Genomic DNA, 20,605 nt, shown 5'->3' with positions numbered 1-20,605 from the left:
TCTGAAGCAGGCTCCGGGCTCTGCCTTGATAGCAGAGAGCCTGATGCAGGGCTCGAACTCACAAACCGTGACATCATGACCTGAGCAGAAGTTGGATGCTTCACTGACTGAGCCCCCCAGGGCCCCCCGACATCAGTAATTTTAAAGCTTCCCGGGTGGCCCCAGTGTGCCACCGGTGGTTACCAACTGGACAGTGTGGAGGGGCTGAGAAGAGAAGGTTCGATCATTGTTTGAGCAGGGCCGGGGTCTGAGGAAGTGGGAAGCCCGGGCAGTGGGCCTCGCTCACAGTTCTGGATGCTTCCCCTGCCTGGCCATGGCCTGTACACCCACAGACCGTTCTAGATGCTGGGAACAGGCAGGCGGAAGAAGCAGCAGGAGGAACCCTCCAATGACCCAGAGGTGTCGTTTTGTGTTCTTAGAGGCGGTAGATTAAATTAAAGGCCTCGGGGGGGAAAAAATGAAAAGCGTTGCCCACAGCCAGCACCTGTAAAAAGGACGAGAGAGAAGTTAATAATCACTAGATATCCAGTCCATCCAAGGTGTCCGAGTCCGTACTTCAATCAGCCCTCCCAGGCAGCCTAGGAAGCAGGCCAGAGGATCCCAAATGTTAAGAGGCATTAAAATCCGTGGAGGGCGGATGTCTGGGTGACTCACTTGGTTGAGCATCTGCCTTCGGCTCAGGTCATGATCTCACAGTGCATGAGTTTGAGCCCACGTTGGGCTCTGTGCTGACAGCACAGGGCCTGTGTCTGGTGTTCTGTCCGCCCCCGTCTCTCTGCCCCTCCTCTGTCCACACTCCCTCTCTCTCAAAAATAAATAAACATTAAAAAAATCAGTGGAGGGCTTTGGGAGCTCGGGTCCTATACCCGCCTCCAGCCATTTCCATGGTGCTGGCCTAATAAAGCATCTTGGACAGATGCCCCAAGGCGAGTCCGACAGAGTGGCTCACGGTCTCCTCCCGGCGACAGGCTGAGTGGTCGGGTCAGCAGGCTCCTCTCACAGGGGGGCGAAGCTGGGGCTCAGAAGCTTGGGACGTTTTGGCCGATGTCTGCCACGTCAAGAAGCCCCCAAAGCCCGTGATCTCTTCACTGCCTGGGCTACTGAAACAGACTGTGCTTCTCCAGGGTGTAGACGCTGCCGTCCTGAGCCGGGAGTTTACGCGTGTGGAAGGAATGCAGAATTGCTGTCGGATTCCTGGTTGGGAGGGAGAGTAGAGGGACCCCGAGCCTCACCCCTGAGCTGGGCCCTGCTCTGAAGCCCGTTTCTGCCACAGGCCTTTGGTTTCAGGGATTCTGGTGCGACCTGATCACAGCCAAGTGGCCCTCTCGGTCCCCATCCCACCCTCGCACCCACCTATCATGGGACCTGCAACCAGTGTCAGAACCCAGCCTCACATATCCCCTCACCCCTGTCGCCAGATTGTGGTACAGATTTACAGAAATTCAAGAGACCTGGGTTCTTCTGGCTCGTTTCCCTGCATAAAACCTTCTGATGGATGACCGTGACAAGGAGAATAAAGTCCAAAACCTGACCATGAGCTGCAGGGCCCTGAAAGCTGACCCCCCTTGCCTTCCGTCTCATTCCTGCAGAGGCCATAGTGGCAGGTGCAGCTTTCTACTCCGGGCATCCAGTCCACCAATCACAGGTGACCAGCAAAGGAATCTAAACTTGATCCTGAGGGCAGAGAGAAGCCGCTTGAGCCCAAGGATGGCATGATCAGATCTGTGTTTCAGGAAGATGACAGGAAGGGTGTGGAGGCGGGCTGGACAGGCTCAGGATTTGAGACAAGGAGACTGGAGAGCGAAAGAGTGCAGGATTCAGGGTGAGAGCCAGCCGGGGCCTGGCCCAAGGTAGATGCTTCAGGAGGACGGTGGGTGGAGGACCAGAAAGGGAAGAAGAAGAGGGGGATATCTCAAGGAGTTACGACTGGCAAAGGAGTCAAGGGGATGGAAGAATCAAGGCTTCCAGAAAGCAGCGATGAAGCTTGGGTTTCTAGGCTGCATCTTCTTACCTGTCATTAGATCCTTTGGCTCAGGTGATGGCCTCTGAGGTTTCCTTTGATTCTAAAATTCTGTTTTTGCCATCATCATTGTGGGTCGGGGATGACATCAGTTTTCTTTTGGATCACAAGAGCCTTCGCAGGGGCAGGCGGCCTCCCTGGTAAAGGACAGAGTGACCTTGGACTTGGAGACGATGTGCAACCACACTGAGCTCAGAACCAAGATGCTTTCTGTTTGCTGGGCAGCCCCAGGTCTTGGCAACAGGCCTATTCTTTTGGGTTGATTTATTATAAATAAGGCATTGTCCTGGCTGTCAGAGACTCGGAGGAAGATGCTGTGTTGCAGGGCTGCTGTGATAGGGGAATGGCTTTTAAACTGAGAGAGAACACTTCTTTCTTTCATTCTTTCAAGGACAAAAGTATAAAGTCACTAGCAAGACTTAGCAAGTCCAACCAGAGTCACTTAGCAACCGTTCTGAAACAAGGCAGTCCCTTGGGAAAAAAATGTCCCTGACTGCGAACCCCCTCCATACGTTCAGCGGTAAAGGTGATAATTCATTGGTGTGTCCTCACCTGTCCCCTATAGGTTTTTGTCTCTTGTTTATGCTTTAAAAACATATTGAGGTATGTTTCATATGCTGTAGGAGGGTCTCACACTAAAAAGGACCCCTTGAAAGTAAACAATTTAGTGACTTTTAGTGTAGTCACGAAGTTGAGCATTCATCACCAGCTGTCTCATTCCGGAACATTTTATTGCCCCAGAAAGAAACCCTCCGCTCCTCCTTTCCCCCAGCCCCTGCAAGCTCTTGCCTATTGTCTGTCTCTATTCTACCTATTCTGGACTTTTCATATAAAAATGAAATCTCATAATATGTGGTCATTTAAGTATGGTTTCTTTCACTTAGCATGTTTTCAGGTCTCATCCAGGTTGTCCTATGGATCAGAAATTGATTCCTTTGTATGGACGAGTAATATTCTACTACAGACACTCTGTTTTGTTTATCCATTCATCAGGTGACACACATTTGGGCGGTTTCCACTTTTTGGCCATTATGCTGATGTACTCGTTGTGTGGACATAAGTTTTCAATTCTCTTGGGCTTATACCTGGGAGTGGAATTGGTAACCCTCTGTTTAACTTCTTGAGGAACCGCCCGACTATTTACTGTGGTGGTGGCATCATCTTATATTCCACTGAAAGACTTGGAAGAATGATGTTATTTAGGGGCGCCTGGGTGGCTCAGTCGGTTGGGCAGCTGACTTCGGCTCGGGTCATGATCTCACAGTCCGTGGGTTCGAGCCCCGCGTCGGGCTCTGTGCTGACAGCTCAGAGCCTGGAGCCTGTTTCAGATTCTGTGTCTCCCTCTCTCTCTGCCCTTCCCCGTTCATGCTCTCTCTCTGTCTCAAAAATAAATAAACGTTAAGAATGATGTTATTTAGCCCAGCCCTAGGAGTGGGGCCGTATCAGCGTTTCCGGCTCAGTGCAGTCCTCTGTGAATTCGCAGGATATATCTGTTTAGGCCTAGTGCTGATGGATGATGGTATTGCCTTTTTGGTTTTTATTTTCTGTTACTATTTAAAATTGTAAACTCATCGCTTCTGAATTAGAAAGAACTTCAGAGGGCTATGAATCCAAGCCCAGATCTTCTGATTTATTGGCCCAGGGAGACTGTGTCTCCTTAGTGCACGTAGGCAGTGGGAGTCTGAGACGGTACGGGGAGGACCTTAGGGGATGCTGGTTGTACATTGTTATGTGCAAGCACAGATGAGGGCAGACATTAGAAACTACATGTCGAGGCACCTGGGTGGTGCAGTCGGTTAAGCGTCCGACTTTGGCTCGGGTCATGATCTCACAGTTTGTGAGTTCAGAGTTTGAGCCCCACATTGGGCTCTCAGCTGTCAGAGCGGAGCCAGCTTCGAATCCTCTGTCCCCCTCTCTCTGCACTTTCCCCTCCTCCCCAAATAAATAAACATTAAAAAATTGAAAAAAAAAAAAAAAAAACCCTTACATGTTGCCTTCCATTGACAGGGAACCTGCATACCATTTGGTTCCCTAAAGGCAGTGATAGAATTATCTACGGTACATCTGTGCCAATGTGGTCCCCCTAGCCAGATGTGGCTTTTGAGCCTCTGTCTGTTACTCATGCAATTGAGGAATTACATTTTCGATTTTATTTCATTTCAACTTAAATAGTCAGATATGACCAGTGGCTACCATATTGGACATTGTAGCTCTAAAATCATTAGACATTAGAACTAAAATGGAGATAAGACTTAGGCCCCACAGGTAGAAGCCTCTTGACCAAGAAGACCCAGTTAATTTTATGTATAACCAGAACCTTTTCCTTTTATGACCAGCGGCAAGATCACTAGAATGCTTAGCAATGGAGAAGGGGGACATATCCAGTCATCCTTCCCTTTGGCCAAGTAACATGGGTCCGCTTTCATACATGCTAAGTCATTGAGTCTTTAGAATGCCCTGGAAGAGCAGAAGAAGAGGTAACTCCATTTTCATGTGCAAAATATTATAGGTGAAGAATCCAGAGCAACAGTGAGGTTCATTAGCTTGCTCAATGTCGCCCCCTAGTAAGTAAAGAGGCGAACCCAGGTCTTATGCCAAAGCCCATTGTTATCTCTGGGAAGACGGAGTTTTTCAGGGAGAAAATTGGGTAAAAGTAAGATGAGACAAGGGTTACTGGGACAATAATACCTATTTCTGAAGACTCTTGTCGTGAAGGTCAAATTGAATAGGATGTGTGGAAGCACCTTTTACAGCACCTGGTTTACAGCAGGTGTTCAGTCTCCTCTGGTTGAATCTGGCCCGGAAGGAAGTATTGGTGTTACAGCAGGAAACGAAGACACTAAGAACCCATAGGAAGCCACTGCTAGTGACCACAGGGCTGAAACACCCTGTCTGGAATGTGGTTACAGATCTTTTATTTCTTTATCCCATTCATTCATTCATTCATTCATTCACCAAGCCTTTACTGAGCCTCTCTCAAGTGCAAGTATTGTGTTTGGCATTGGGGATGTAACCGGCAACAGAAAGGGGTCCACTGTGCTGATTCTGTCGCAAGGTTGATGGAGACACGAACGGGGAAGTGGCCCCTGGATGTTTATCGTTTGGGGGTTGTTGGAGCCTTGAAGCCAGCTCACAGGGAATAAAGAGTGACATGAAATGAGCATGTGGGGACAGGAAGTGCATATGACAGCTGGAGAGTAATGTGGGGCCAGGGCATTTTCCTTGACAGGAAGGGTCTAATGGAGAGGGATCAATGTGGATATGGAGGGAAGGAGAAGGACTGGAGGAGAGAGCAGGCAGAGGTGTGGGTTCTAAAGCACGAGTGGAGGATGGGCACGAGTGGAGTGTGAACCTGCATCTGTGTGCTCAGAAGGAAAGCCCAGGGCGCAGGGCCAGGTGTATGTGGCTGCTGACCTGGTGATGGGACATGGGGAAGCTCTCTCTCAGTGAGAAGTGAGTCAAATTCATAGCCTGGGAGGGAAGCCAGAGGTGGGAAGTGTGACGATAGAGACGGCATGGAATCCTTGTCTTGGAGAGTGAGGAAGAAATGGGGGTGGGGGGCTCTGTCTCTTTAACATTGCTCCCCATGGCACCCCAGCGCACCTCTTGGCCTCCACCCACCCCCACCCTTTTCTTCTCCTCTCAATGTTCTCCCCACCTCCAGAGTCAGACATCCAGAGCATTCTAGAAAAGCAGAGCGCTTTCTGTGCACATGCTTCAGGCAGAGAGATGGGCCCAGAGGAAGTGACCTGCCCAAGGCCACCTGGGACTCCACCTGGGAGCTGAACCCTGAGCTGGAAACCCCCCAGCTGGTCCCTCTGCTTCTCTGCCATGATGCTTCGTATTCTCTCCCCATTTCTCCCATAGTCCACTTATTCATTCAGTATTTATTGTGCATTTACCATGTGCCAGGGTATTGGGTGCTCAGATGGCAGGGCTAGAAATGACAGAGGGCCTGCTCCAAGCAGCTCACAGACTACCAGGCAATTATAAAACAGTGTGATCAGAGCACAGTGCCGTGTGCAAAGAGATTCAGCCTAGACCCTGGGGCTTTGGGTAAGAAACTCCAGGAGGGACCCCTCTGGCTGGAATTTGAAGAATTAGCAATACAGTTCTGGGCAGAGCCTGGGCAAAGGCTCAGAGTCTGGAATGTGTGCATACCCCACGTGGCCTCGTGGTCAGGACGGTGGGCTTCCCCTGGGTTGGAAGCCTGAGTCTGCTACTTCCTACTCCTTCCTACTTCTGCTACTGTAAGACCTTGAACAGCTTTCTTAACCTCTCCGTGCTTTAGTTTTGTCAGCAGGGAAATGGGAACGATAATACCACTTCCCTCATAGAGTTGTTTTGAGGATTAAATGAGTCGATCTATAAAAATAACTTAACATGGTATCTGCCTAATAATTATTGCTCAATAAATATTAGCGATGATGGTGGTGAGGTCGACTATGATGGCGTGGTGGTGACAGAGCGATGGGGTGTGTGGCTGCTGAGTGACGAAATTCCTGGTTTCCTGGCCTGTCCCCACCGCTACACAAATCCCCTGAGCCCAGCACAAGGCCTGGGCCAGAGGAAGTGCTCAGCAGCCGTGCACTGGGTGAGGAAAGGAACAGCGGCCCGGAAGAGGCCCGAGAATGCAGAGCCACACCCTTGCGGCAGGGCCTGGGGTCTGGCTGGGGAAACCCGTTCCCCTTCACTGGGTCCCAGGCGCGTTCACCGTCTTGTCCTACAGCTCCACTGAGCACCGCCATCTTCGTCAAAGGGAAGCTTCCGGCACATTGTGGGGAGAGGGGAGGCTGTTCGTGTAATTTACACTCTTTATGTTTTTCTTTCTCATCCCCTCCTAGGAAAGAACAGCTGGAAGCTGCAGCCAGGTACGTTTCTGATCACGCATCGCCTTCTTCCCACCACCATGGCGGGACAGAGGGTCCGGTTCAATACGGCGGAGGGCCCCGGGGCAGCATGCCGGTTATGAGGCAGAGTTCGGGGCTCGCTGCCGTCGCTGACCACCATATTCCTCTGCCGTTTCCATGTGAATTTACTCAAGGACAACTCAGCTGTGATCACAGCCACAGCCACTTAGTGAGCAAGACACAGTTCTGTGCCTGGAGTCCCGCCTATGTTTGTCTCATTTCGTCCTCACAACCACAGTGTAAGACAGTCCCGGGTACCCCCGGTTGTGGGTTGAGGTTGAGGCTCAGAGAGTTTGAGTTATCCCTCTTGGGTCACGCAGCTCTTGAGAGGCAAGATCAACATTCGGACTCAGGTCTGACTATTAAGACCACATTCTTTCCATTAGATATTGCTTCATTTGCTTCTTGGGTTCACAGACGGCTCCTCAAAAAGTGAATCAAGACTGTAATTCATGATCCCCAGTAAACCATGCTCACTACAGACTGCTGCAGAGGCAGGTTGGGCTTCTGGATTATGAGCACTTGTGTGCCCCTCCCTTCTCTCTCCCTGTCAAGAAGATGTCACAATATCAGGGACACTATGGACCCTGCTCGAGACTGTAAAGAAAAAAAGATACCTCTCACAAACGTCAGTTAAGTTATATATTTATAAATATAAATAACTATAAATACAGATGTCATTTAATCTGTTATGTTGAGCAACTACTTGTGAGGCCTTGCAGTCTCCTGGACACTAAGTTCAACATCTGTCCTTCTAGAACTGACAGAATTCAGGTAGAGAGGGTAACAGGACCCTGGGCCACATGATAGGGGGAATACTTGAAGACAGTGACCTTTGGGAGGCTGAGTCAAATCCTTTTGAATGGAGTCCATGATGGGGCCCCATCCCAGACATAATTCCTCTTGGGAGAAACAGTGACAGACACACCAGTTAAATCACATACAGAACAGCTATGACTTCCTGGCTCTTTTGTGCGTGTTTTCGAAAGGATGGAGTGTTTCTTGCCTGGACCTGGTTTGGACTGTAGGGACGTTGGGGGAGATGGTAGAGGAGGGCAGGAATGAATGACAATGACCACGTCAGGGGACATTTGCTAGAGCAGCTGCGGCAGGTCACAGAGGCAGGCGGGAAGACCTCAGATATCTTCTCCCAGATACATGTGTAGAAGCCGAGGCGCCCTTCGTAGAAGAGGGCAGACTCACCCCAAATTGCGGGTCTCAAGACTGCCAGAGGGGTACTTGTCCTCTCCTTCTCTCGTGACCAACAGGGTTTTGCATCCTGCATCATGCAGGCATTGACGCTGTAAGTGAATTGCCACATCCACCTGAGAGCCTTTTCTATACAGACCGAACAAGATTCAGCCAAATTGCATTGGATTATGCGCTTCCGGCTTCATGAGAGCCTGGGTAGATGCCTTCTGAGGCTTTGCTAGGGATGCCGCCCCGGTCCTCAGAAAGGGGCTGTCTGGAGTCTCAGCAAGCTGTTCATGCGCCTCTCCAGAGCTCCGTTAGGGATGCAGAAGGAAAACGTGTTTCACGATTTCTCAGGGTGAGAGTTCCCAGGTGTTTGCTGGCTCATCCTCCCCGGGGGAAGAAGAACGAGGTCAGTTACATAAGCCACTCGGTCCCCCTCGTCCAGGCTCAGGCACAAATATTTTGAGTTTGCACAGCAAACGGGTTGGCTGACAGATTGACAGGTGAACTACCAGGTGTGATTACAGCCGGGAGGCCGGGCGTGAGACCTAGAGGATGTTACAGGTGAACTGTCGATGGAGACATCAATTCCCTGACCCCAGAGGGCAGGGAGCAGGGTGAGAGAGTGGTCAGCAGTGGACACGTGCATGCGACGTTTGCTCGCTGATGGCCATTTTCCACCTTTGTGTTGGCGTCTTCAACAAGTTTCCGGCTAACTGGTGTTTCAGTCTTACTCATTGCTTTTTAAATAGCCAAAACCAGATTGGAGTTCATCTCCTTGTCCCCTCCAAGCATGGGTGGTCCACACTTCTGTTTATTTGTTGGGCTGATGTAAGTGTTCTGTTCTCTGTGACTTAACATATCTCGGTTCTGCATTGGGGTAAGAAAAAGGAAGTTCGTCAACTTAATGGAAAGAGCTCAAGCCCATGGTTGCTCACTAAGCCTGTCCCCCGACAGACACCTCAGAGCGTCGACACAGAGATGAGCTTCTCTAGTGCTGAGGACGGGGCCACGTTGACTGCTTTGATTCGTGCAGACTTGTTTGAGGAACCTTGGTCCCACTGACTTCCTACAATGGCTGGGAGGTTGGCTTGGATCATTTTATGCTTCTCGGGATCTGTGATTCTGAGGCTAATCAGAAGGAAGAGAACCAGCTTCTATTGTGGGCTTATGAGGAGCTGAGCACTTTTCCTAGGTTGTCTTAATTAATTCTTATAAAAAAAGAGGCAGCTGACACACACACCCCCTCACCCCTTTGTACCACTCATGGTGCCCCAGGTAGGGCTCAGAATTTCCCTATGAAACCTTTTGTTTTGTATTTAGTCAAAACTAGATCTCTCGTCCTCTCTAGACCATGAGCTAACACGGAGCCTGAAGTATATTTGCTGAATGAATAAATAAATGACTTAATGAAGGGAGTTTTGTACCATCATTTTACTTGTGTAGAGACTGAGCTCAGGCATTTAGTTAACTAGCACCTTAGCCAAGCACAGAAGTAGCCAAGGTGGGGATTTGGAGGGTCGGTCTGTGTGACTGGACCAGATCGTATCAGGCTGCGGCCCACTGCGGCACATTGGATTGCCATGCCCTCCTGTACCCAGGGGTAGAGCGTGAGCTCAGTGAGTCTCACAGACACATGAACTTGGCATTTGTTCCCTCTTGGCCAGGATCTCCTATCTCATCTTTTCATATAGCTCAGTCCTTCACTTCAGTTGGGACTCTGTCTAATGTCACCTCCTGAGAGAGCCCCTCTTTGACCCTCTACCCACACCCCATCAGTCTCTATGCCCTTAATCCTACTTCATTATCGTTGTTAGCATTGATGATTATCTAATATACTATGTATTTGTTTCTCGTTTGCCTTCTGTACTAGATAAAATGCCTCCAAGGGGTTGGGCTCTGTTTTGTTCACTGCATTATCTCTGGCACCTAAAACAATGCCTGGAACACAGCCTGAGACATGGTTAGCTTTCAAGAGATATTAACGCACTGAAAAAAGTGGGTGGGTGAATGGGTGGATGGATGGATGGATGGACAAACTCTTATTCTACAAGTGTCATAGACACAGTCGAAACTGCGTTGGACTAAGAGGGAAATGAAATGGCTCACATAGTCACCCAACGAAGAGGGTGAGATCCCCAGGAAACAAGGAATGGAAGTCTGGAATTTCTCTTTTCCTCTCTCATCCCCACTTCTCCTTTCTGGTCTCACTCTCTTGTTGCCCTTCTGCATACTGATGACGATGCGGATGCAAGCAGCCCCCTGACCACCTATTTTTCCCTCCTTCTGTATCTGTCCTTCACTCAACTCCAGTTTGAGAAACCCCAGGGAAGCACTTAGATTGGCCCAGTCTGGGTCACATACTCATGCCTCGGACAATCTGTATGACCCGGAGAGAAAGAGGCTACTGCTGGCCAAACTCTGGGTCCTGTATCCACCTGTTAGTGTGGGTTCAAGATGCTATGATTGACAGCTCAGAGTAGAGTCACTTGCTTGAAGTTGGCAGGAATCAGTACCCCAGCAGAACAGTGTCCTTTTCCCCAGCGTATCGGGGACGAAACACAAAGCAGACAAATACGAAGCTGCCCATGTCAGGCATAAATTCCACCTGAAAATTTTCAAGTGCCTAAAAATAATACTGCATTAAAGAACATCAACAAAAGACCATACTGAGGCTCATTTATTCTATGGATGATTCCAGAAAAGACTGGTAGTTTATGGTAGGAACATCGCTTTAAACATCAATTGCAACTATTCAGTAGACATGCAGCAGAGCCGATAATTAGAGGCATTTGTCTCATAGAAAATCGTGTTTTTGTGAATTTTCAAAACAGGTAACTGTGTTGACAGCAACTGCTTGCTTGAGCCGTACTGTTTACTTTGTATTTTCAAACAATTCAATCTGAACAGCGGCGTCCGGGACTCGGCTCTTCTGTAGCCATCTTTGGAGAGGGAGGATGTTCATCCGAGCCATCTTCTTTATCTCCTATCTTGTTATATCCTTCCCATTGCAGAGCTCTCACATTTAGCAGAGGATCATCCTTTGAGTCAGAGAATTTAAATACAATCACAAGAATTTATGAAGAGGGCTTACTGCTTGCCAGGTAAAGTTCTCAGAACATCTAGCCCTCATAGCTGCCCTGATAGGGAAGATAACTATTTTGAATCTCTTTTTTTATGGATGAGAAACCTGAGGTTCAGAGAGGCAAGTGATTTGCACACGGTCCTGCAGCTAGACGGTAGCAGGAACAAAACTGGGTCTGGTTCATCTGGCTCCGTGATGTGTGGACCCAGCCACTCGGCTGGTAGTTTCAAGTCATTGGGAACAGTTAGGTAACTGTACTCAGTCACCGCGGGTGTCCCCTTTGGCTTGTTTTGTTTTCTTCTACTCTTCCTTGGCTCTCTGTGGCTGGAGTTCCTGCCATGAGAGGAGGTATATTTCACACGTTACTTCCTCCCTGTGACGTTGGCCCCATGAAATTGATCTCACAGGGTGACAGATGATGTGGGCAATAAATCTCTTTCCACGCCCTAGAATCGAAGACTGTTAAAGGTACGCAGGAATTTAGAGATCAGTGAATCCAATCCCCTAATTTTACTGATGGGAAAATTGTTACCGAGAGCAAAATAAGAGTCTTGGACACAATTCCATAGCTATTAATATTTTGTCCCGCTGTGCAGCCCCTGAAACACTGGTCCCAGGCTGCAGAGTAAGACTTGGACCAATTTCGTTTAACCCCAGAGTGATCCCCAACATGCCCTGAGGGCTTAGTCTCAGTTTTCTTTTTGGAATGTGGGGGAGTGTCTCTGAATTATGAGCTAATTGGGAAATAGGAATCCAAAACAGATCAAAATATAGGCCACATTTGCTGGGCAAAGCAGGATTGGCTCTGGGAGCAAGAGTGAATGTCCTAACACTTCCCACTACGTTTGACCTTAGGACCAGCCACACAGAACAGACATTCTCCCAGCCAGACACCTGGGGCCATTGCTTGTCTGACCCCATGGAGCACTGACAACCAGAGAGAGACCATGTATGACCTTGAATACAGAACTGACCTTCAATACAGAAGCTCACCCAATCAAGAAGATGAGTCAATGGTTATTTCACACACCCCATAATCAGATAATTTGCCTCTTTCCATGGGGAAAAGCTGGTAGAGGACCAGAGATTTCTTCTCAATTCTTCTAATTGTGTGGACATTCCATATTTATGGCTCTGCTAAAGTATGCAAAAAAGATGGTCCTCCCTACCCTTCATTGTAGCCCCTGTCTACCTATGAGCGCATCATTCCGTAGCACACAAAAATGTGTTGCAGCTCTCTGGCTTGGTTATTAGACTAAAAACAGTCCTCATGCACCTACTGTGCCCTCGTTTTTGCTGCCTTTTCCTGAGGATTCCATAACAAATGACCACAAACTGAGCGACTTAAATCAATAGAAATTTATCCTCTCACTGTTCTGGAGCCTGGACGTCCAAAATCAAGATGTCAAGAAATCAAGGAATCAAGAGCCATATTCCTCCAGTGGCTGTGGGAGAAGAACCTCTCCTTGCCTCTTCCTAGCTTCTCGTGGTTGCTAGTAATCCTTGGCCTTCCTTACCCTTGCGGACCCAACACTCCATTTTCTGCCTCCATTTCCACGTGGCCTTCTTCTCTCTGTGTGCATCTGTGTCTCTCTGCACCCAAACCTCCCATTCCTTTCTCTTGTAAAGACACAAATTGTTGGATTAAGAGCTCACCCTACTCCAGTATGAGTACATCTCAACTTGATTACATCCAAAAAGACTGTTTCCAAATAAGGTCACATTATAGCTATCAGGTCAGGGCTTGGGCATATCTTTTGGGGAACACACTTCAGCCTTTCACACTTGCCAAAGGCAAACACAATTTGCTTGCATACAAGGTAGGAAGCTGTCTGAGCAGATCCAGGATGCATGATTTTGAGAGGGACATTTATGAGAGTTAGAGTCCAATATCCCCTACACAGATGAAGACACAAAGCCTCAGCAAGGTGAAACAACTTACACAAATCCCAGCCCAAATCGCACAAATAGAATTGGATCCTGTGTCTACCTGGCTCCCTCCTGATCTGTGGTCCTCTCCTCTTTAACCAGGGACTAAAAATAATCAGTTGGTGGAATTAGGAGGTAGTCATAGCAACAGGAGCTGGGAACAGACTCCAGAATTAGACCATCAGACCTCAATGCCTGGCTGCCCTACTTACTAGCTGTGTGATCTTGAGCAACTCAAGCAGCCTCTCATGTCCTCATGTCCTTATCTGTGAAGTGGGGATAATAATAGGAACAGCCTCATGGGCTGGTTGGAATGGTACCTGTGGCCCAGTACATAGCAAATGCTCACTAGAGATGAGTGCTGGCCAATTGGCATGTTACTCATACATGAGATTTGGATACATGGAGAAAGCAATTCTTTTAGATGAGCAACAGAGAGACCTCACATCAGTGTGTGAGTCTGTGTGTCCTCCGAGTACCAGCTGTAAATGTCCCCGAATCGTGCTCATAGATTTTCCCAGATTCACTGGATCAGAGGACTCCAAGTAGGCCATTGGCCCAGCTAACTTTGCAAACCTCTCCAGATGAGAGAGAACTAGACGAACACAACAGTGTTATTTCCAAGTCGTGAAGCTGTTGCTATAGCCCAACAGCCAACCCGGTCACGATCTTGCCTCCTCCTCCCTGCTTTATCTGTCCCCATTCTTTCTCAACCTAGACAGAAGTCCCCAGTCACCTGGCCTAGGCTGCCTCATCACTAGAAGGAAGAGGTTGGAATAGGGGATCCCTAAGCCACTTCAGGTCCTGTATGCTATGAGTCTGTGGCCATGGCAGCAGAATTGGACCCATGTTATTTTGGTGTGATGGACACTGTGAGTTATGGGTCATTTTTAAGAATCTTGAGTACATTATCTTGGACACATTGCCAAACCTCTCTGCCTCAGTTTCCCCATCTATATAATAGTTATGGTGAGAGTACCTACCTCCTAGCACTATTGTGAGAATTCAATGCTTAGAAGAGAGTCTTACCCATGATGAGTACTACATAGGGTTTGCTTTTATTGTTATCACTATTATTTTCCTGATTGGCATCCCCACTTCTAGGTTTCTGTGTCTGCATTCTTTTCCACATCGTTCAGGTCTGGTATAGGAGGCACATCAATATAGGTTTGAATCCTAGCCCTGCAATACTTTTCTCCTCCCTCTTACCCTCTGTCCTTCCTTCCTCCCTTCGGTTCTTTAACAGCCCTGCTTCATGTTAGGCCCTGAAGATTCCCAGAAAATTGGAACTCATTGTCTAGTGGGGAGGCAGAGGTTTCAACCAAAGAGGAGCAGTGTAGTGTTGAGGGTGCTGCTATGGGAATGTTACAGACACAAGGATAGAGAGAACAACAAAGGAAGAGAGCTCAGAGTTCTACCTATAGCAGGAGATCAGGAAAGGATCCACAGAGGCACTTTGCTTTCATCTGTCAAGGGCTAGTGCCTTTTCACCAGGCTAGGAGAGGGATTAAGACCTTAATTTTGTCCCTTCCGTCCTTCATGCCTTCATCCTTCAGGCTAACAAGCATTGGGTCCCTAGGCCTATGATCTTTCCACAGGCCATCTATTTCTATATGAGAAATCCCCAGGAATGCCAACTCTGTAAAGAAGACGGGCATGCAGATGTCCCAAGGAAAATTCACAAAAGGCATAAATAAGTGAGTCTTCATTTCTCTACAGGGAAACTTACTTTGTAGCTAGTCACAAAGTATATGAGTTACTTGGTTCTCCCAGCTCTACTATGAATGGTGTGAGAGCCTAGAGAGATTGCCATTGTCTTCCTCAGTGTTGATGCAATGGAGGCCATGTCACGCCTCAGCCCCTAATGCCACTCCACCTTCATCGTTGTCTAATCCCTAGTTAAGATCTACTATTTAAAGAAACAAAGCTGAGATAGCAACGTTCATCCATGGTCTTTTCTCAGAGAGAAAAAAATAGGACACCAAAGCCTCAAAGGTTTGGCCCATGGATGGTGACAGGTGTTTTTTGTTTATTTTTTTACCTCTTTGTCTTCTCTGTCTTTCTTGGGACAGACCATGGTGCTAAAGGAACCTTCTGAAAGCAGGCTGCATAGCTTGTGTAAGGCCCCCACCCTTTCCATCTGGAGAGATGGAAAGTGAAAGAATGAAGGAGAGAAGGGGAAAAATTAGGGCTTTAACCCCTGTAGGTGGGATGGGCTGCTCTGTGCTGGTCACTCAGTCTGTGCTCATGGGGCTTTCACAACAAATCACATGAGACTGATTGACCGCTTCTTCCAGAAGACTCTTCTCTTAGCTGCAGTGACTCTACTCCTGGTTTGTTCACCATCCATTCATTCATCACCCATCCATCTATCCTCTTTTTTTAACGTTTATTTCTTTATTTCTTTTGAGAGACAGAGAGAGTGCAGAAGAGGGGCAGAGAGAGAATCCCAAGCAGGCTTCCGGCTGTCAGCACAGAGCCTGACTCAGGGCTCTGCCCCATGATGAGATCATGACCTGAGCTGAAATCAAGAGTCAGACACTCAATCAGCTGAGCCACCCAGGCGCCCCCATCTGTCCTCTTTTTCTCCCTTCCATCCAAGTACTAACCAGGCCCAACCCTGCTTAGCTTCTGAGATCAGACGAGATCGTGCGCGTTCAGGGTGGTATGGCCGTAGACTCCATCCTCTTTTTCAACGACTATTTTTTAAGACGTTTCTGTGTCCCAGAAACCATTTTAGGGATTGTAGCTTCAGATAAGAAAGGCAAGGTCTGTAAGTGTTTGTTTGACAGGATGCCTTCCTTCCTGACACATCCCAAACTCAACTTTTGTTTTTCTCTTGGTTTTTTTTTTTTTTAATTGAAATTGTATTAGCTTTTCCAGGACACACATGCCCAACGAAGGTGACATGAGGAGGGTGGGGAATTAAAAACATCCATTGAAAACAACTCCCCATTTTCCGCTCCTCCCGGCCCCTGGCCACCACCATTCTACTTTCTGTCTCTGTGACTTTGACTCCTCTAGAGTCAACAAGCGGGATCATATAGTGTTTATCTTTTTGTCACTTGCTTATTTCACTTTACTTAATATTTTCAACATGAATTGCAGCATGTGTCCAAATTTCCTTCCTTTTCAAGACTGAATAATATTCCATTATGTGGATATACCACATTTTGTTTATCTCTTCATTCCTTGATGGACTTTTGGGTTGTTTCTACCTCTGGCTATTGTGAATAGCACTGCTGTGAACATGGGTGTTCTTTTTTAAATGCAAAACTGAGGGGCACCTGGGTGGCTTGATCGGTTAAGCATCCGACTCTTAGTTTAGGCTCAGGTCATGATCTCACAGTTTGTGAGTTTGAGCCCCACGTCTAATAGCACAGAGTCTGCTTGGGATTCTGTGTCCCCCTCCACTGCTCATATGCATGTGACCCCCCCACACACCTCAAAGATAAACAGAATAAACATTTGAAAAAATGCAGAGCCGATATACTCTCCTCAAAACTCTTGATGGCCTTCAAGTGCCCTTAAAATCAAAAAGAAATTTCTATTTTCCATCCTTAATTCTGAATCCTACTTCTAGAATCCCTGCCGATCTGGCCTCTGATCTCATGCCGCTCTGTGCCTCACGATGTTCTGATCATGTGCCTCCCTTCCGCTACACAATCCCAGTGCTCGTGCCCCTTGCACCTGTATGTGATTCTTCTGCCCAGGGAGTGCTCATCCCTTTTCTTTGAGGCCTGGCCTCTTCTCACCCATCAGGTCTCAGCTTCACCATCCGGGCCACCATCATTTAATCCCAAACTCCAGGGACCAGCTACTTAACTGGTCTTCCCATCCACCCAAAAGGCCTTCTCTGACCACTCCACCTAAGCTGACTTCCTGTTACACTCCATTACTGCCCTCTCTGTTTCCTGGTCAGATTTCTAGCAATGTATGCATCATTTGCTTATTGTGTGTTTTCCTGACTTCATCATAAGCTCACTGGAGGCCGGAAACTATGTCTGTTTCAGTTACCACTGTATTCTCAGCAAGTTACCAAGAGCCTAGCACTTACAGGTGTAGACTGCATTCTCATTGAATAAATAAATAACATTAGCTCTATTTGACAGATGGAAAAAGTAAACCAGTAAGAGCTAACGACTTGACCAAAGTTGAAATATTAACTACAAAGCAAAGGTTTGAACACAGGTCTCTTATGCCAAAGTCCACTCTTTCCACCACACAGTACTCCCTCTCTCAGCTGAGATTGGATGCATTTGATTAACAGAAGATCAAATGTTGTATTCCTTCATTCGTTCGATATCATGATAATGCTTTCAGTGCTTACAATGTGCAAGGTTCCATGTTAGATGCTGGATAATTGACCAAACTGTGGGTTGCAGACAAATAGCTTACCTTTTAGTTTCTCAGTGTCAATAACGTGGGCATTTTGGGTGGGATAACTCTTCATCATCAGGGGCTGCCCTGTGTGTGTGTAGGATGTCTAGCAGCTTCTCTGGCCTTAACTCGCCTGAAGCCAAGAGCATTCCCCAAGTTATGTCAATCAAACATGACTCCAGATATTGCCAGATGTCCACTGGGGGGCAAAATTGTCCCTGGTTGAGAACCACTGCTTTGGGGAGAGAGTCCCTAGTAAGTCAAAGATTTCACTATGGTGGCCAAGTGCCATGGTTGAGAAAAGCCCATAAAAAGCTATAGTGAATGGGGGGGGGGGGGGGGGGCTGGGGGGGTTCAGTCATTTCAGCGCCTGACTCTTGATTTTGGCTCAGGTCATGATCTCGTAGTTTGTGGGTTCAAGCCCCACATCAGGCTATGTGCTGGCAGTGTAGAATCTGCTTGGGATTCTCTCTGTCTCTGCTCCTCCCTAGCTTGTGTGTTCTCTCTCAAAATAAGTAAATAAACTTTAAACAAGGAAGGGAGGGAGGGAGGGAGGGACGGTGGGTGAATGGATAGGTATTTGGACCAAGAGGGCAAGCCAGCCTTAGGGCTGATGTTTGGGTCAAGTTTCAGAGGAAAAATCTGACTTTTCTTTTATCATTTAGATAAAAGAAGGGATGAAGGTTTTCCTGGGTACAGGCCATGGCATGGGATAACCTGAGGCAGGAGCCCAGGGCAATGGCTGCTGCCAGGGCAGAGTTTAATCTTTGATTTTACTTTCCTGTCCCCGGTACATCCATTTCCAGTTTATTTTTTTTTTTATTTTTTTTCAACATTTATTTATTTATTGGGACAGAGAGAGACAGAGCATGAACGGGGGAGGGGCAGAGAGAGAGGGAGACACAGAATCGGAAGCAGGCTCCAGGCTCTGAGCCATCAGCCCAGAGCCCGACGCGGGGCTCGAACTCACGGACCGCGAGATCGTGACCTGGCTGAAGTCGGACGCTTAACCGACTGCGCCACCCAGGCGCCCCCATTTCCAGTTTAATTCATATTTAAAAATTGTCTGCACTTGATAAATCAGGGGCCCCAGCTATCCAAGAAAACCTGATGTCAGTCCCAAGGGAGGCTTTTCTTGGGAGACCTCTAGGACCCTCCAAGCACAAGGCCTGAATTATGTGCTAGAAATCCATACGGAGAAGGGCAGAGATGGGTTTGAGTTTCAGCAGCAGACTTTGCCTTGCATCTGATTATCCTTTGGGGTCTCGGATCCCAGGCAACGCAATTAAGAAGTAAGCTGATCACCCACTTTGCTGGAGGCAGAATTCTGTAAGCCTCTTGGGTGTGATGGCTGGGAGTAAATCAGAGCTGAGGTTCCTGAATTGTGCCTGATGCCTCTGGGTTCCGAACGCTGTGGGAATCTCTCTCTAGTAAACTGTCCTCTGTGGCCATGGCGTGTTAAGTAAACATCGCCAAAGCAACTCAGACTGTGAGAGGTTACAATGAAGCATTGAAACGTCAAACGGGCAAATCCTAAATCCCTACATAGATAGAACCAAGAGGGTCCTCTCATTAACTTTCTAACACTCAGGCGTTTCTGCTGAGATTTCGAGCCAGGACCCCCTGGCTGCCATTACTTTTGACTTGCTTAGCCGATCTGGAATTAAGCTCCTCATATACTTATCTCCTGCAGAGGTCAAATTCAGTGATAATGACGAGTGTGTGAGACTGGCATTAGGAAGCACTGTAAAATAATATATAAACCCCGAGAACTTGTCTCAGTTCATTAAACACACACACACACACACACACACACACACACGATTATTTTGTGGCTCAGGAAGTTTTATCCATCCTTTAGCCTTCTATGGCTTCTGAGGGAAGAGAATTATTTACCGAGATAATGGTGACAGCCAGCATTTGCTGAAGGCTTCTCCAATCCTCATTCCAGAAGTCGGCTAAGCACTTTCCATGCAGCCCCTCACGTAACCCTCACGCGGCCCCTCGCAACGAGGGCCATCGTCACTGTGCGTGGGAGGAGCTGGGGCCCGAGACCATGACTTGTGTGTCTCAGGTCACGTGTTTCAGGACCTTTCCAGGCGGACTGGAATGGTCCCAAAGACCGTGATTTTCACGGCTACCCTGAACAGGAAGGGCAGGGCGTGGGCTCAAAGATGACCAGGCCGGGTCTTTGCTTTACGGGGACTACACGTTCCGGGGGCTGGGGGGGGCCGACGTGGAAACACATGGTCTGCACACGGTGTGTTAGACACAGTGTTAGACACACTGCAGTGTGTCGTTGGACCACGTGGGGAGTACCTGATTTCCAAGGGAAGACGGATGATGCTCAGGCCGTTCTAAAAGTAGCCGGCAAAGAGGGGCTCCCAGGAGGCAGGGCTCATAGCAGCTGGAGGAGGTGGGCGCACCTAGGCATGCTGTGGGGACTCAGGGCCGGGCAGGAGGCTCGGTGCAGATGGGAGGACGGATCTGCTTGGCGGGATAGTGAGACACGGTCAGTAGGCAGCAGACAAGGAGAAGCAGACCTGAGAAGAGACTGTCCTGACGTCCCCCGTTTCCTGAGCTCCTGGGTTGGAAAGCCTTCTGTCTGTTCAGCCAACTTTCTGTCTCATCCAGTATTTTTAGCCCACAGGCCCTGTCCTATAGGTCATTCATCTAGAACTGGTCTGGAGAGCCACTCCGAAAATTTTGTCTTTGACTCAGGGAGGATAAAGCCATCTGTGTCCTAGAGTTCCCCTGAATCTACCCCGGTCAGACTATTAAGGTAACAACGCTGGGTGAGAGAGAACCATCCAGAGGGGGCCGTACCGCCCATCCGTATGCTCCTCTGTGTGTTTGTTAACCAAACGCATCCTCATGCCTTCTCTACGCCAGGCTGGAGGCAGGAAGCATTATGGATGTTACCACGTGTAATGCTCCCCAGGCCTCTATGCAGCAGGTGTTGTTAGGCCCGCTTACCATTGAGGACCTGGTGCCCAGAGAGTGCGGGGCACCTGCTGGGCAGGGGGAGTGTCCCGCCCTCCTCCGCGGCCCTCGCGCCCTTGACCTCTCCCACTGCATCAAGCCGCA

At 48.4% G+C, this 20,605-nt stretch overlaps 1 protein-coding gene and 1 long non-coding RNA gene across 2 annotated transcripts in view; one reads left to right on the top strand and one right to left on the bottom strand.

Annotated features, from left to right (window-relative positions):
- KCNQ3 (potassium voltage-gated channel subfamily Q member 3) overlaps positions 1–20,605 on the top strand; it is a gene marked incomplete at its 5' end in the record, with an annotated part of 321,492 nt that overhangs the window by 280,312 nt on the left and 20,575 nt on the right. The window contains one exon of the mRNA XM_040494601.1: positions 6,865–6,891. Coding sequence (XP_040350535.1) covers positions 6,865–6,891 — 27 coding nt within the window. The remainder of the gene's footprint in view (positions 1–6,864; positions 6,892–20,605) is intronic.
- On the bottom strand, positions 444–3,021 carry LOC121042995 (uncharacterized). The gene is made up of 3 exons (XR_005796618.1): positions 2,012–3,021; positions 1,452–1,674; positions 444–484 (listed from the first exon to the last, which is right to left on the bottom strand). It is a non-coding gene; the product is annotated as an uncharacterized LOC121042995 (long non-coding RNA).

The sequence above is a fragment of the Herpailurus yagouaroundi genome, unplaced genomic scaffold (assembly GCF_014898765.1).
Source record: "Herpailurus yagouaroundi ecotype Mexico unplaced genomic scaffold, PumYag 186, whole genome shotgun sequence".
Lineage (NCBI taxonomy): Eukaryota > Metazoa > Chordata > Mammalia > Carnivora > Felidae > Herpailurus > Herpailurus yagouaroundi.
This window is presented reverse-complemented; position numbering and strand designations above follow the sequence as displayed.